This window comes from Arachis hypogaea, chromosome 20 (genome assembly GCF_003086295.3).
Source record: "Arachis hypogaea cultivar Tifrunner chromosome 20, arahy.Tifrunner.gnm2.J5K5, whole genome shotgun sequence".
Taxonomy (NCBI): Eukaryota; Viridiplantae; Streptophyta; class Magnoliopsida; order Fabales; family Fabaceae; genus Arachis; species Arachis hypogaea.
Genome location: NC_092055.1, coordinates 11026217 through 11042770, shown reverse-complemented (window position 1 = coordinate 11042770; position 16554 = coordinate 11026217). Strand labels below are relative to the sequence as shown.

The 16554-nt window shown below is 29.2% G+C and overlaps 2 protein-coding genes and 1 non-coding gene across 3 annotated transcripts; 1 reads left to right on the top strand and 2 right to left on the bottom strand.

Moving 5' to 3' along the window:
• Positions 1–3335: 3335 nt before the first annotated feature.
• LOC112784769 (bidirectional sugar transporter N3) lies at positions 3336–5356 on the bottom strand. The gene is made up of 6 exons (XM_025828089.3): positions 5166–5356; positions 4694–4730; positions 4394–4604; positions 4150–4311; positions 3941–4060; positions 3336–3851 (listed from the first exon to the last, which is right to left on the bottom strand). Exons 1-6 carry the CDS (start codon positions 5212–5214, stop codon positions 3552–3554), a joined length of 879 nt encoding a protein of 292 aa, XP_025683874.1. The 5' UTR covers positions 5215–5356; the 3' UTR covers positions 3336–3551.
• A 3899-nt stretch (positions 5357–9255) lies between these two features.
• TRNAN-GUU (transfer RNA asparagine (anticodon GUU)) lies at positions 9256–9329 on the bottom strand. The gene has a single exon. It is a non-coding gene; the product is annotated as a tRNA-Asn (tRNA).
• A 2403-nt stretch (positions 9330–11732) lies between these two features.
• Positions 11733–16507, top strand: LOC112784957 (uncharacterized). The gene is made up of 15 exons (XM_025828343.3): positions 11733–12047; positions 12133–12218; positions 12743–12897; positions 13206–13267; positions 13424–13598; positions 13727–13795; positions 13961–14134; positions 14235–14368; positions 14482–14674; positions 14772–14831; positions 14920–15144; positions 15262–15520; positions 15625–15830; positions 15935–15985; positions 16079–16507. The coding sequence occupies exons 1-15, from the start codon at positions 11869–11871 to the stop codon at positions 16364–16366; spliced, it is 2316 nt and encodes a 771-aa protein (XP_025684128.1). The 5' UTR covers positions 11733–11868; the 3' UTR covers positions 16367–16507.
• The last annotated feature ends 47 nt before the right edge of the window (positions 16508–16554 follow it).

The window sequence follows — 16554 nt, the reverse complement described above, 5'->3', positions numbered from 1 at the left end:
TATCACTCTAATATCAAAAACAAAAAGTTCATAAAATTTATAGTTTATAATTTAGAATTTATATTTAGAGTTTAAAGTTTAAAATTTAAAATTTAAAATTTAAGATTTAAATTTTAAAAATTAAAAAAATAGATAAAAATATGCATTTACCTTCATTAAATATTCATCAGCTTTAACCTTTAATTATTGTTTGTCAATTTCTCATAAAGTTTGGTAGTGTTAGTTACTTAGTTACCACCTTACACCATGATTGATTATTTTATTAATTGGCACAAGCAAAAGTTCAACACTACAGGACGATATACTTGGAAAATAGACAAAAAGTTGATTATTTCACGGGTAACTTTCTTCTTCATCTTCAGCGTTAGGTAATAAAGCAAGCACTGGGCGAGCACAACACTTACTAAACGTATTTTACACATAATATTTTTAAACTTTGCATAATTAATCTCCTTGACTGCTAATAACATTTTATATGTGGTACATGTAAAGTCTGCATGCAATATGATGTGAGAGTGTGAGGTGTCATATTAAAAGCGTTGAATTTTGATCTTCCTTAGGTAAGCAAAATGTGAAGCGGTTACTTAATTGCTGTGGCGCCGGAGCATATTAAAAGCGTTGAGTTTTCATCTCCTTCGCTTCTGACGTCAACCATACATAGTTTGTTAATGCCAATGCATGCATGGAGTTTTAATTTCTATTTTTAGAAGCTATTCATAATGTCATTCTTGTACATATCTCTGTTAAAAGATATTAACAACTAATCCCTTTTATTAATATTAACTAATATTTTAATCTAACACTTTATTTTATATTATTAAAATTTATAATTTATATAGTCTTTAGTATTTAAAATTGGTTAAATATTAATTTAAATAAATAAATTTTATTGATTATGTAGTATTTTTTTATATTACATATTTACTTTTTTTATAATATATGTATATATATATATATATTTTTTTTTTCTGTAAAATTAAAGTAACTTACTCTTTAGTGATTAAAATAATTGTCAATAATTATATTTATTTTTAATATTTTACCATTAATAATCATGAAATATATAATAAAATTTAAATTACATAATTTTGAAACAAGTTAAAAAGTTATATATTATGTGATAAGTATCATTTTAATTAAGTATTTCATAACGGAAGAGAGTAGAGACATACAAGAGAGTGTTATTTTTTCTAAATAACATATACCATGTTATTGCATAAATATGAAGGGGCCAACGAGAGTTTGAACTCTGAAGTTTGAACACAAAAGAGATTAGAGAGTATATTCTAACGCGTTGCTCTGATGCTTATATTATCACAGTTATTTAATCATACAAATTAATTGAGCAAACTTTGAATACAAAGCAAAGAAAGAAAGAATCTGGGCCAAACTGACTTAATCTTAGGATATATATACATCTCGTTTAATTTCTTCATCATTTAAAAGCTGAAAACAATAAGTGGAATTGATCTTTTTATTTAATTTTCTGGAAAATGACATACCTTAATTAAAAGCGTTTAATAGCAACACGAGGAATGCTAGGAGGCCAACAATTTTTGTGATTTGTAGTCATTAATGATGGTTTTAATGGTGTGAGATTAGTGTGAAATTTCATCCAATGACTCACTTTTCTTTACTGGTTACATTCTGGCCAAAATTTAATAAAGTTGCTGCTCCTAAACTTTTCCTTATATATAATAAAAGTAATAAACGCAACTATATATTAGCATTATATATCTAGTTAGGAATTTAGATATAGTAGCGTTTGTTATACTTAGATCATTGCTGATATATTATATATACTATATATTGAAAGATTTCAAACTCAATCATAATTATCACTACCAATAAAGATAGCCATGATGAGAAAGATATATAATAATTTTAAAATAATTTCGGGCCAATTCTTACTTTTTAAGATAGCAGTTTATAGTTAAACTAATTCGAATTAGTCAAGTGATTAATTTATTCGTCTGTTTAAATAAGTATATAAAATTTAATTTTCGTCTGTGTATGTAGTAGTTTATTGATTAATAATAAATTTTTAAATAAAACTCAAATCCACGATAAAATTAGTTATTGGTTTGCTAAGTTAGAAAATACCATAAAAAATTAAAAACAAATAGACTATAAGTAAATGAAAAATGCTAGATGGCTATTAAAATTTATTAGGTCATCACTTATTAATTAGTCATCAATGTTTAAAAGTGTGAGATAAAATATGTTGTTGAATTATTAAACTAAAAAAATAGAATTGATCATTAAGTAATGGCAAAAAATAATAAATTCTGATAGTGTCTTATAATTTCTCTAAATAAATTTAGTATACACATTCAAAATGATTTTTTCTTTTTTTATAAGGAAAAGTATAGGTAACCAACAAGATTTTTGAATAATGTGTAAATAATGTGAATTAATAGGGTTAAAAGAGTAAATTTAATTAATAGCATTAAATTAGGGTGTAATATATTTTTATTTGATTGGTGATTGTTCATGTTGTTCAAAATTTTCATTGTTTACCTAGCACTCCCTTTTTATAATAAAAGAAAATTTTAAGGGATTCCTTTGATAAACTATATCCTCTTATTTGATAATTGAGATAAGGGATTGAAATAAAATTTCATCAAAACCTAATTGAATGTATGTTATGTCCTTTTTTTTAATATATATTCACCAGAAATTAAGGTTGTGTCCTAGCAAAATAGTATCCAGAAGCCACGCAAACATCACGAGGAAAACTACTAAATGAGAGCTCATTGTTTTGTTTGGAATTAAAACTCTATCTACCAGGACCTATTCGAGCATACAGAATAATTAAATTACTTTGATGTTAAATGAAAGGAATAAATGAACAATACTTAGATATCATATTTTTCATTTAAGATGTGTTAGGTTGGATGCGTAGTAGTTATTTTTCTCCTAACAAGAAAAAAAAAAAAAAGGAAAAGAAGCTAAGTGATAATACTAGAAGTTTCAACTAAGTAAGAAGTTATAACTTTTAGTTTCTTCTGATTATATATAGACTTGTCAAACTCCACTACAAAAAGAAATTTATAAACTCATCTATTATTGTACCTAATGCTTTATCATTTCCTTCAAAAATTGTATGCACTCCACCACAATTAGTTAATAAAACTCATATTTCCTTTCTTTTCAATACATGCTCTGTATTTGATTTGAAAACATGATTGCCCATGAAAAAATTAAAAAAGGTATTTAATTTCTAGCAAGTAGCAAGAAATACAAACACCAACATAGAGTAAAATAAAAGCATATAGATGATGTATGAAGCATGTATAATAGGTAACTACTGAAACGAAGATGACAGAAATAACTTTTCATGAAAATGCTTTGTTTAAAAATGTGACTTATTTATTTAGTCACATTTTAAACAAAGACAATACTTTTATATCATATTAAAATCTAACCGTACAATCCATCGTCCAAAGATAAAAAAAAAACATTTTTATATAAAGACAATTATAAAATTTTCATGATAGTATCCACTTATATAACATGGATGGCATGAGCTACATCACTGATATATCAGATCACACTGGGGATTTGTGGTGATTCTTCTGATCTTGTTGTAGTTGTTGATCATTGACATCATCATTAACAACAATATTAACACACTTTGCAGCATCCACTATTGGTATTGGGAACACTTCACAACCCCCCAATGGATTCACCACAAGTATGTTCTTAATTCCCAGATCCAATCCTTTCTCCTTCTCCTTCTCCTTCTCTTTCTCTTGTGTCTTCACAACAACATCACCACCACCATTTCTGTATATGGCATATAGCAGCATCTGAAGTACCCCAAGTGCAAAACCCAACACGTTTGGTAGCTGACAATTAATTACTCAATTAAGTCATTAGGTCACTTTCAAATTCTTTAACTTTATATTCAAACTGATGATAAAGTTGGTGTACTTACAGCAATACAGATATCCCTGAGAAATAAACCATATGCAAACCACATAACCGCACTTAATGTGAGGAAAAACGACAAATTGAATGGCATAAATTGAACACTCTTTGTTCTTATAACCTGTGCCTGCATCACGTACAATAATAACTAATCACAAAGCTAATAAAAACTATGATATTAAGAAAGAAATTAAATGGTAAGAATTAATCACTGACCACAATGCTTAGAGGTGCTGCAAAAACAGTGACCGAAATGGAGACACAAATCCATCCAAGAACTTGAACTCGGAGAATACCATTTAGTGCAAAATGCGTCACAAACAGGATCACCCCGAATAAACCCATGTTCATTCCAGCAAATAGTTTTACTGTTAATTTCTGCACCCCAATAACATGCATGCATGCTTAGAATTATTGAATTATTGAATAGTGGCAGTAAGAGTAGAAGTAGTATACATACCCTGGCATCATTGGTAGCATAGATTATGAAGATGGTGATGTAAATAATCTCAATGACACATCCAACAGAGTTAATAGTGATGAGAAGAACAGCATCTGTTTTGAGAAAAGCGTAGTACAACCATAGCATACAACTGAATAATGCTACCAAGTAAGGTAGTGATTGGAATCCTTCTGTTGTTTTCTTCTTGTATATCCGGTAAAATGTTGGCCTGAAAATTATATAATATTCACCATGCTTTGTTTCAGTAATTAATTCTCGTAATTAACACTAATTATTTGTTATTAGTTCACTACTTACAGCGGAGCCAAGTACACCAGGAACGATATCACGTTACCTATGAATAATGAATCAATTTCAAAGTTAAGAACAGAAAATAATTAAAATTGCAATTTTGTGATCAACCTAGCAAGCTAGCTACCATGGCTATCACTCAACTAATTAATAAACTTTATGATACAATATTAATAATACTTCCAAAAGATAGAGAAAGAAAATATTAACTACTTCTAAAGAAAATAAAAGCTTAAGATCAGAACCATATCGTAATTAATTTGAAGTTGTGAGTGGATTCTTAATTGAGGCAAGAGACAAGAATGATGCAAAAATGGATATAGAAAACAAGTTAGAAAATTTCACTTTTTATGTATACATGCATTCCACTCTTGAACAAGAAACAAGAACAAATTAAATGAAAATAAAGAATATAAGAAAGAAAGAAAGAAATTGATGAGGATCTAAAAGAAGATGATATTAATTATGAATGTGTTACCAAGTATGCCAAATGTAAAGGCCAAAGAACTGGGATGATTGGTCGTCATAGCCACAATCTCTAGAGAGAAATTTGAAGCTATTAGCACAAGATTTTGGGGGTTGCAAAAAAAACCTTAGGTGGGTTTTTATTGTTTCCAAAAGCAACCCCTCAAAGTTGTGATGAATGAAATGGAATGAGGAATTTGTGTTGAGCAACAAGTGGTATATATAAGAAAAAGAAGAGAAATGGGAAAAAGGAATTAATGGAAGAATATTATAGTTTGAGGTGGGGGTGCATGTGTCAATGAAGTCATTCAGGTTTGATGAAGGATTAAACTTATTTAGTAGGTAGCGTAGCACAAAACCATTTGCCTTCCCATGTCACCATTATGTATCTATATATGCTTGCCAATTGATTTTTTCAATTTTCTGCTTCACCAAAACACAACTCCTTAAATCCCTTTCCAACAAAACAAAAGTGGAAAATATTTGACGGTGAGAGTTTATTTTATAAATATTTATTTGAAACTATGATGTCACATGAATAATATTCATTTTTCGATCATCACAAATCAATTATTTATTTCTAACTATTAAATACTAACAATCTTACGTGTATATTAATCCCGCGGGAGCCAATAGAATAAGTATACAATGTGTACAATTGACTGATTCTTTGACCCAATAAAAAGAAGTAACCATCTGTACGACAGGTTTGAACATCCAGGGTAAAATACTATTAATTTATCAAACACAATACACTCATATTATATGGAATAACCATCCAAATACTAGAGATAATAAACATCTGATATCCTACTGAATAACTTTAAATAAACATCCAATACTTTAATTTTAATTTAAAATTAACCTCCATTGTATGCATTGTACGGAACATGTATTGGCTCCCTATATTTTTTCTTAAAAAAATATCAATAATTATTTAGTTATTGTATTTTTTGACCAAGTTGGAACTCGCAACCTTTAAAGTGAATATAAAAAGATTGTCATTTAAGTTATAACTCATTGGCTAGTTAATTATTGTATATAGAAAAATATTTTTTAATTTTTTATTATATTACTATAAATAATTTAATTATTTGTCTAATATAGATTTAGTTATTTTATTATAGTAAATTTAATTATTATAATGACTAATTATTTAATTTTAAAAAATATACGAATTAATATATAAATAAAGTAAATACGATTTCTGATAATGAAAAATTCTTACCATGATAAAATAGTTGATTTGGTGATTAAATTTTAATATTATATAAAGTGTTTTTGCATGAATAATTAAGTCATGTTATTTTATTCTTTTCTTCTCTAGTGTTGATATAGGTATAATTAATATGGAAAATAGCTTTTGATGTGATGTATTACAAAGCACTGCATTAGTTAACCACATTTCATTATTTTAAAAAGAGATAGTTATAATTATAAATAACAAGAGATATCAATATAAATGAGAGATAAAATTTTATACTATGAGAGCGAGAAGATAGTTAAATATTTTTTTACTATGAATATGATTAAATGCCAACATAAACTTGATTTATTTTCGTTCAAAAACTTCTTAAATTATTATTACATTAAAACGACTTTTTCTTTTAATTATATAACCAAAACACGCCCACCACTCTAATAATTATAAGAACTAGCCGTCTTATTTAGCATTCATTAATTGTCGTAACTATTAATGAATGCTAAATAAGACAAGTTATGGCTATTTTTGGCTGATTTTCTTTGGTTACCAAACTTTTTCGTGAGAAATGCTAAGTAAACAATGAAAATTTTGAACAACATGAACAACTATCAATCAAATGAAAATATACTACACTCTAATTTAATGCTACTAATTAAATTTACTCTTTTAATCCTATTAATTCACATTGTTCAAAAATATTGTTGGTTACCTATATTTTTCCTATTATTATTTATGCAATGTTAGTTCTTGGGAATTCTGAATGATGCAATTGGTCCTCCAAGTGGCTTTTTGTCTAATTGGTGTAATTTCTAATATGTTATGATTATAAGAAGATATTGGCTTAAATAAAACAAAAACAAAGCTGGAAAAATCTATGATGATTCACTGCACGAAACTACTGAGATATGGGGAAGGTGTGTTCAAATAGATTACAACTCGCAAGATCCATTTCTGTTGTTCCCATTGCATCATAGTAGAACTACTTGCACTTTATGCAAGCTAGTAACATTATTTAACATGTGTATTGAGAACATATACGTGCGGTCTTTTTTTTATGGTATTCAACAAAAAAAATAATTCGTCGCAGATGTAAATTCCATTTAAAAATTTATCGTGACTAATAGATCGTTATAAATACAAAACATAATTTAAAACTCTACACTTAATAAATAGCTGAATTAATCACTCGACTAATTTGAGTTGGTTTTCTCTCAATTTTTAGAGGATTCATTGTTGAATATCCATAATATGTTTCTTCTAAAATAATGTAAATATTTGTGTATAGGTGAGGGCTAGCTGTAGTGTGTATGTGTGCAAATTGAAGAATTTTCGTGTGTAAGAGGGCATCGATGGGACTATTTATTTTATTCTTGAAGCTATGCAAAAGTTAGGAGTAGGACAAAATAAGAACTACTTCTCCCAATCAACTATAATTGTTTTAATTAGTGGAGTATTAATCCAATAAACTACCTATTAGGTCCATAGCCATATATCATATCCCTTATATATTGTCATGCCGCATTCATTTTCCATATTCAAACAATCCATTTCATAAATGATTGGGATTGCCTTGGTTACTTGATCATCTGTATAATTTCCAATTCAATCAAAAGCATGGTTATCGATCATGTGAATATAAAAACAATTCCCCTCTAAAGATTTAGGAGCCTACGTACGAGTAACATGCGGTTATATATATGTAGTTTAATTAGTTTTCATATCTTGGTCGAAGTCAAACGTCTGTGTCTTCAAACTCAATTTAAAGAACAAATAAAGATATGGGGTGACCAATTATTCTTTCTGTTGTGGGAATAATAGGTAGAAAAAAACTCAAAAAGTGTCCACAGAAAAATGAGAAAAGGGTTATGGTTTCTAGGAATCTTACGTAGCTATTAACACTGTCCCACACAAAATGATCTACAATAAGCTATCATTAATTAGTAGCTCTAAGCTACCCTCATATAAGATAAAATGTACTCTACTCACTATATTAATTGTAGTTTTATACTTATTCGTAATGCATGCTGTTATATACGTACCTAAGCACCTAGCTACTTCAATTATTATTAGATCACATTAGCTAATCATTCAGGTCACTATTTTTTTTTAATCTAAAATCTTGTTAGCTTGAATAATATAAGTCAGTTGTTTGGTTTAATTTTAAGTATCTTCTAATATTTTGTTTAGTTTAGTGTAATTAAATATTTAGATATTTTCATAATTAGAATGTGTATGTGTTTTTATTAAAATTGATGACCAATATATACTAACAAAAAGATTGAGTAACCAATTCAATTTTAAAAATCGTATGATTGATGGTGTAACAAATTAAAATACGAAGGAATTTGGAATCTAAATGCCTGCACCAAGTACAACCTACAGGAAGAATTGATTAGGAGCTTGCAATTTGTGATTAGTGCATGAAATTAGAAGAGAATAATGGGGAGTTAATGCTAGTCTAATCTTTTTGAGTGGATAACATCATAACAATGAAACTTTTGTTTTCTTGTTTCATTTTTGGTTCTATTTCTGGTAGAAGTGGCTGCTGAATCATATAAGAAAAACTTGGTGGGTTGGTGATGGACTGATGGTTTTGTATAGAAATGGATTAAGTGCCACAATTAAGTAACTAAGCCAATTCAGCTAGCTTATGGAGATAAGGTTGGGATTTAGATAAGGAAAGAATAATGAAGAGGAGATTAAGGAATCTGCTTTATTTATTTAACAGTAGGATTAGTGCCACAGCATAACAGGGCGATTCAATAGCTATGGAAAAGTCCCCTCTAAAATAAAATGGTAGAAATTATTGAAACAGCATAGGGCTTAGTACAAAATCAGTGTTGTCAAATGTTTTAAAAGGCTTGATTTTCTAAAGTTTTCATTTCCGAAAATGCCAAAACGCTAGAAGGAGGGCTTGAACCTCCGACCTTGTGGTTAACAGCCACACGCTCTAACCAACTGAGCTATTCCAGCTAATTATTAATATATTTTGATAAATATAATAAAACAGCAGACAAACTATGCAAATAAAGAAACAATATTCGGATATTACATATTACCCTTTTTTTTCCTATGACCATTATCGAGACTTTGTTATAAAAAATTTTAGGCTTTACCTAGACGGTAAGAAATTATAAGAAGCCCAAAGAAATCCATGGAGAAATGATATGATAATTTTTGGAGTAATTACTCAAATCAGTCTCAAAGATTTTAAAATCGGACATTTTAGTCCCTAAAAAAAAGTTAATACACACATCAATTCTCAAAGTTTTACTCCGGCAGATAAATCAGTCCCCAGTTCATTTTTTGGCACAGTAATCATCCAGATCAGTCCCGAATATTTTAAAAATGGACATTTTAGTTCCCAAGAAAAATTAATGTACAAATCAATCCCCAATATTTCTCTCTGTTAGACATAGCAGTCCTCCGTCAAAAAATAAAATAAAATAAAATTATTATTATTATTAATTATACAATAATACTGTACTATATTTTTTTTTGCATTTTTTGGACAAAAATAATAATAAATTTATTCATTAGATTCTTTTATATATATATATATATATTGTCACTCAATAATAATAATAATAATAATAATAAAATTATTAGATATTATTCTACAAGAAATTCAAGGTTAAAACTATTTGATATTTTTGTATTTAATATAATTAAAAGATGTGTTATGTAAAAAAAATATGTTTGTATTAAAAAATATGTATTAAAAGAAAATATTTTAATTTAGATTTATATTAAATACATCTTTTTTTAATACAAACATATTTTTTAAAATAATACATCTTTTGATTATATTAAATTCAAAAATATCAAATGGTTTTAACCTTGAATTTCTTGTAAAATAATCTCTAATAATTTTATTGATTATTATTATTATTATTATTATTATTATTATTATTATTATTATTATTATTATTTACATAATAATATTGTACCATACTTTTTTGTAAAATAATGATAAATTTATTCATTAGAATCTTATATATATATATATATATATATATATATATATATATATATATATATATATATATATATATATAATATCACTCAATAATAATAATAATAATAATAATAATAATAATTAATAAAATTATTAAAGATTATTTTACAAGAAATTCAAGGTTAAAACCATTTGATATTTTTGTATTTAATATAATCAAAAGATGTATTATTTTAAAAAATATGTTTGTATTAAAAAAAATATGTATTTAATATAAATTCAAATTAAAATATTTTCTTTTAATACATATTTTTTAATACAAACATATATTTTTTTTTTACATAGGACGTCTTTTGATTATATTAAATACAAAAATATCAAATGGTTTTAACCTTGAATTTTTTACAAAATAATCTCTAATAATTTTATTATTATTATTATTGAGTGACTATATATATATATATATATATATATATATATATATATATATATATATATATATATATATATATTTAATGAATAAATTTATCATTATTTTTGTCCAAAAAATACAAAAAATATAGTACAATATTATTGTGCAATTAATAATAATTATTATTTTATTTTATTTTATTTTATTTTTGGACGGAGGACTATTATGTCTAATAGAGAGAAACGTTGGAGATTGATTTGTATATTAGTTTTTCTTGGGGACTAAAATGTCCGTTTTTAAAATCTTTAGGACTGATCTGGGTAATTACTCTGCCGAAAAATGAACTGGAGATTAATTTGTCTGTCAGAATAAAACATTAGAAATTGATCTGTGTATTAATTTTTTTTTAAGACTAAAATATCTGATTTTAAAATTGGATTGATTTGGATAATTACTCTCATTTTTTTCAGTGAATCAATTCTTAATCACAAGTTCACAAACTACAACAGAATAGGAAACATAGAGATACAGCATGCATGAAAATCAGCAAACAGCATGCACCTCTATCACTATGTATGAATAATTGAATATGATGAAGATAACAATATAACATTATGTACGCCCAACTTTTTCATCATTATTTTTCTTTATATAAAATATAGATTGAAATTATATATAAAATAACACATGTTGATGTGCATGTATATTTTTGTTGATTACATAAAACAAAAGAAATGTCACCAGACCTGCGACAAAAAAGGGTTGTAGAATGCTAAAATCATGCTCTTCTATCTTCATGTACCATTGCCATCTACGTGCTACCCAAATTATTATCATTAATCATTATGAATTATGAATTAAAATGACAAACAACAAGTTATGATTAAGAATCATTATGCCACTTTTTTCCATTTTCGTCCCAACTTTTCCTATCTCCGACCACTGATCAATCGCATCAACGCACGCCTGCATTTATGCCAATGTCGTCTAAAGCTTAAGACTTTGAAGCTTTTTTCATGTCAAACTGTTATGGGGTGTGAGAAAGTTGGTTCCTTTACAGCTGAAATAATTGTATTGAGAAGCTAAGGGATGATCGTTCTGGAATTGGGTGTTATTGTGGATCATTGTGCTTCTAGATACATATGTTGCGGAGAATAGGATGGTTTGTGAGTCTGAATCAAAGGCTTTTGGCAGCAAAAAGGTCGCAGAATGTGGAGCAACCCGGCACCCCTGCAAGACCAATTCAGAAGCAGCTCAATGCTGTTCATGAAATTGCCATTTACATTCACAGGTTTCATAATCTCGACCTTTTTGAAGAAGGGTAAGCTCAAATGCAATCTCTACCAATAAAGTTTATCATTCAATAACATTGTTTGGTGAATCATGATTCTTTTGTTGTTGTGTAGATGGTACAAAATCAAAATTACCATGAGATGGGAGGATGGTGAAGACTCCTATCCTGGGATTCCTGCAAGGGTTGTACAATATGAAGGTGAGGATTTCAAGTTACATTTTTTTTTTAAAAATGAGTTTAGAAGTTTTTTTTTCCCCACCAGGAAAAACAAAACTTATCCCATGTTTCCATTATTTGTTGCTTTCTGTTTTAACAATTTGACCCTTGTACCAAACAAGGCTTGAACTTCTCATGGTTATTTATTTTATCTCAAAATAACTTGTGCTCTTTTAGTTTCTAGATTGAGTTCCCATTTTCATTCAATGAATTTTCTAACAAGGATGCCTTCATGCAAAACAAAAGTCAAATGTCTCTGTATTTTTCTGCATGTTTCATCCAATTTCATCTTCAATAAATCTCATGTTAGCCTAGATTGACACACATTCTCAATTATCTATGCCCTGTATTTTGAACTAGTCTAGCTTTTGATTTGTTCTAAGATTCGCACTAGCATGATTGTTATTCTGAGTAGTTACATTTTTTCTACTAGTTTTCTCTGTTTCCTAATGGTTGCACTTCAGATTGAATGAACAATGAGAATCCATTATTTCTTTGAGCTGCAGCTCCTGAAGTGGGTGCTAACAGTTCATCTAGAGTTTGGATGATTGATGATACAGACCATAGTTTTTCAACACCGCCATTTCAAATATCATATGCAAGGCAGGATGTATTCCTTTCTATCATGATCTCATTCTATGTATCATTCCGTGGATATGAGGTCAGTGTTTATATCTATTTGTTAATTATTTTTTTGTAATTTATAGTATCTGTTGGCAATTGAGGAATTTATTTTCTCTATTTAGCAAACTAACTAGCTCAGCAACAAAAACATTAGAAACATGTTATCATAAGCGGACAAATTTAGAATAGCATTTGATCATTTGAGGTTTCCTGTGTGGTAGCAAGAAAAGGTTGTAGCAACTTACTAACTTCTTGGTGTGCACACAACACATATAGCCTTAACTTTGTATATTTTTCAAAAGAGAACAAAAGCTCTATAGGCTAACTAGTTGATTTTATCTACAGGAGAAAACTTCTGCTGTTATATTGAAATTTGAACTCGTGCACTCTCCAACACCTGAATTTCGGTTAGCTAATGAAGCTTTTCTCTGTCCTTGATTTATTGAAGAAGAGAAAGTTAAATGCAAAGATATTGATTGACCTGGTGTTAGATTAAGATTTATTCATTACTACCATATCAATTTGAAGTTGTCAATTCTGTTATTGTTTGCATCAATATCCAGGACTGGGTTGCTGGATTCTTGTGGTTCAGTTCATGAGTACAGAATTCCCCCAAAAGCTCTTCTGGGATCACATTCATATTGTCCTGTTTATTTTGATTCTTTCCATGCTGTCCTTGTTGATACAAGTGTTCATATCACTTTACTAAAACCTAGTTATCGAACAGCCCGACAGAAGGTACCAAAGCTTGTCAGCATTTATGTTTTCACTGTTGAATTAGATGCCATGGTAACTGTTGCATTGCCATCACTTATATATGTTCCTATGTTTGCTACATACTATTCTAATTTGAGTAATATCGTTAGTTTAATTATAGCAGTGCTTCTCAGACATCTGAAGACACTTATGATGAAGATTATGTTAGATCAAACACGGTATGCATTGTCACTGTAACAATCTTTTACAACTTCATACCAATGCTTCTTTTTGTTAAGGAGTTTCAGTTGTCATTTTATTTACATTACTTTCCAGGATTATTAATTCCATATATTTAATCTATTTATTTTTGCTTACTATTAAATCTCTTTATTTAAGATCAGGTTGTGCTTATCAAATCAATGATGGCTGCCCATGATTTCCTTCTTGAAGACCTGAGAAGAATAAGCAAAGGAATCAACCAAGATATTGATTTGAATGGAATTACTTTGAAACAAGATATTGCTGAGGGTAAATTGTCACCTCAATCTTCAATGAAGCCAAAAGCTGATGCTGAGGTCCTTAACTCCAACATTGTGGATACTTCATTATACGTTTTCTCTTCCCGTTGCTTTAAAATTTAACATCTGTGTAATACATTATTCCTCCCTTCAACAGAAAGCCGATAATGATATGAGCCGTCTTAATGAGGAATCAATTCAACATTTTTCATGGGATGATATGTTAAACTCTTTCCAGTCTATGGGGAGTCAACTCTTAAATATCTGGAATGCATTTCTTAGCTTTCACAGGTATATTCAAAATTATTATCAGAGTAATTTCGCATCTTAATAATATTCAGCATTCCTTCTAGTCCATGACATGCTTTTTCTTTGGATTTTAATTATATTATACTTTCATCCAGGGAAAATAAAACAAAGATACTGGAGTTTCTGTTTAACTCATGGGCTAATGATCGAAAAACTGAATGTTCAATATGGATGGTGTACTCAAAGGTTGAGATGCCTCACCAGTACATGAATAATGATGTTGAGGGGACTTCACGTTTCTATGGATTACTAAGAAGATCACTAAGTACAAGGAGGTTATCAGATGATGTAATTATCTAGTTTAAACTAATCATTAGATGGTCTTTATATGAATCAGCATAACCAAATAGATATAATGTGCATCTATCCCTATTTTCATTTTCAGCCTGTTCAGACATCAATAATGCGAGCTGAACTCCATAGACAAGGTATAGCACAAATGAGGGTAAGTCCTTTTTTTGACATATGCAGATCATCACAACATTCCTTTTGTTTCCTGTTGATTGGAATTTGTGACATTGAACTCAATGCAGATTAACAGCCGGTCACTTCAAGACATGTTCATGTTCGGAGATCCTTCGCAAGTTCCTATTGTTATTGTAGAGCGCTTAGCAAACATCACAAGGTCCGTGAGTGTGAATTCTTATCTCACTCCTTTGGACGTGGAAAATGGATCTACAACATGCGAGTTGTCTGAGAGTAACCTGTTTCAAAATGAGGATGTTCTGAGAGTAGTTGTTTTTGTTCATGGGTTTCAGGCATGTTTCACATTCTTAAGTTCACTCATAATTTATTATAGTACTCTATTTTCCTTCATCCCCTTTTAGTTTGAAGTTAATGTGATCCCTCTTCACTCAAACATGAAACATTAACAGGGACATCATTTGGATTTACGGCTTGTTCGGAATCAATGGGTTATAATAGACCCCAAAGTAAAGTTTCTTATGTCAGAAGCAAATGAAGACAATACATCTGGTGACATAAGAGAAATGGGATCACGACTCGCCAAGGAAGTCGACAAATACTTGAAGAAGAAAATCGTCAAAGCTTCAAGGAGTGGACGCTTAAAGGACATCCATCTTAGCTTTGTTGGCCATTCTATGGGGAATCTCATTATTAGAACTGCTTTAACAGGTACTTGTGCACAAGATTTCTAAGGAATGAAGCATAATATATACTCATTGATGTTTAAACAAGGAGAAGTAATAATCTGCATTTATTTATTTATTGAATTTCAGAAAGCATCATGGAGCCATATACAAGATACTTGTATACATATGTTTCTATGTCTGGTCCGCACTTGGGTTATATGTATAGTTCGAACCCTATATTCAATTCGGGGTTGTGGCTCTTGAAGAAGATGACAGACATGCAATGCATGCATCAACTAACTTTCTCAGATGATAATGATCTTGAGAATACCTTCATCTACAATCTTTCCAAGGTATTGAATTCATATAAGTGGTTTCTATTCACAGGAACTGGTTCACCCCTTTATATTTGATTTCATTGTATACCAATGTAAAATTATGTTTGTTTGTACTACAGAAGATGACATTGATAAACTTCAGGAATGTGATTCTTCTAGCCTCACCTCAGGTAACCTAAGAAGGCATGAACTGTCTAGAAAGATCTTCTTCTTGAACTTGATGATTAGGCAATGATATATTTCTAAACTTCCATGCATTTCAGGATGGTTATGTTCCATATCATTCTGCCAGAATAGAATCGTGTCCAGGAGCTTCTTTGGATTCCTCCAAACAAGGAAAAGTCTTCCTCCAGATGTTAAATAACTGCTTGGACCAACTCCGAACTCACTCTGACCGTCGTGTGGTCATGCGTTTCGACATCAACTTTGACACCTCATCCTATGGAAGGAATTTGAATTCATTCCTCGGACGAGCTGCTCATATCGACTTCTTGGAGCGTGACATCTTTATCAAGTTCATAATGTGGTCTTTCCCAGAGATTTTTAGTTAGCAAACAAGGGAGTTGAATTTGCATGGAATTCACACCATGTTGATTTAGAGACACAGAGAAAAAAAAAAAGAAATAATAATAATAATTAAAAAAAAGATGTTAAGGTTCATACAGTACTTCCAATCCATAACTGGAATTATTAAAAGCAATGCATGGTGACCAAAGTCCAAAACTAGGACATGAGTTAT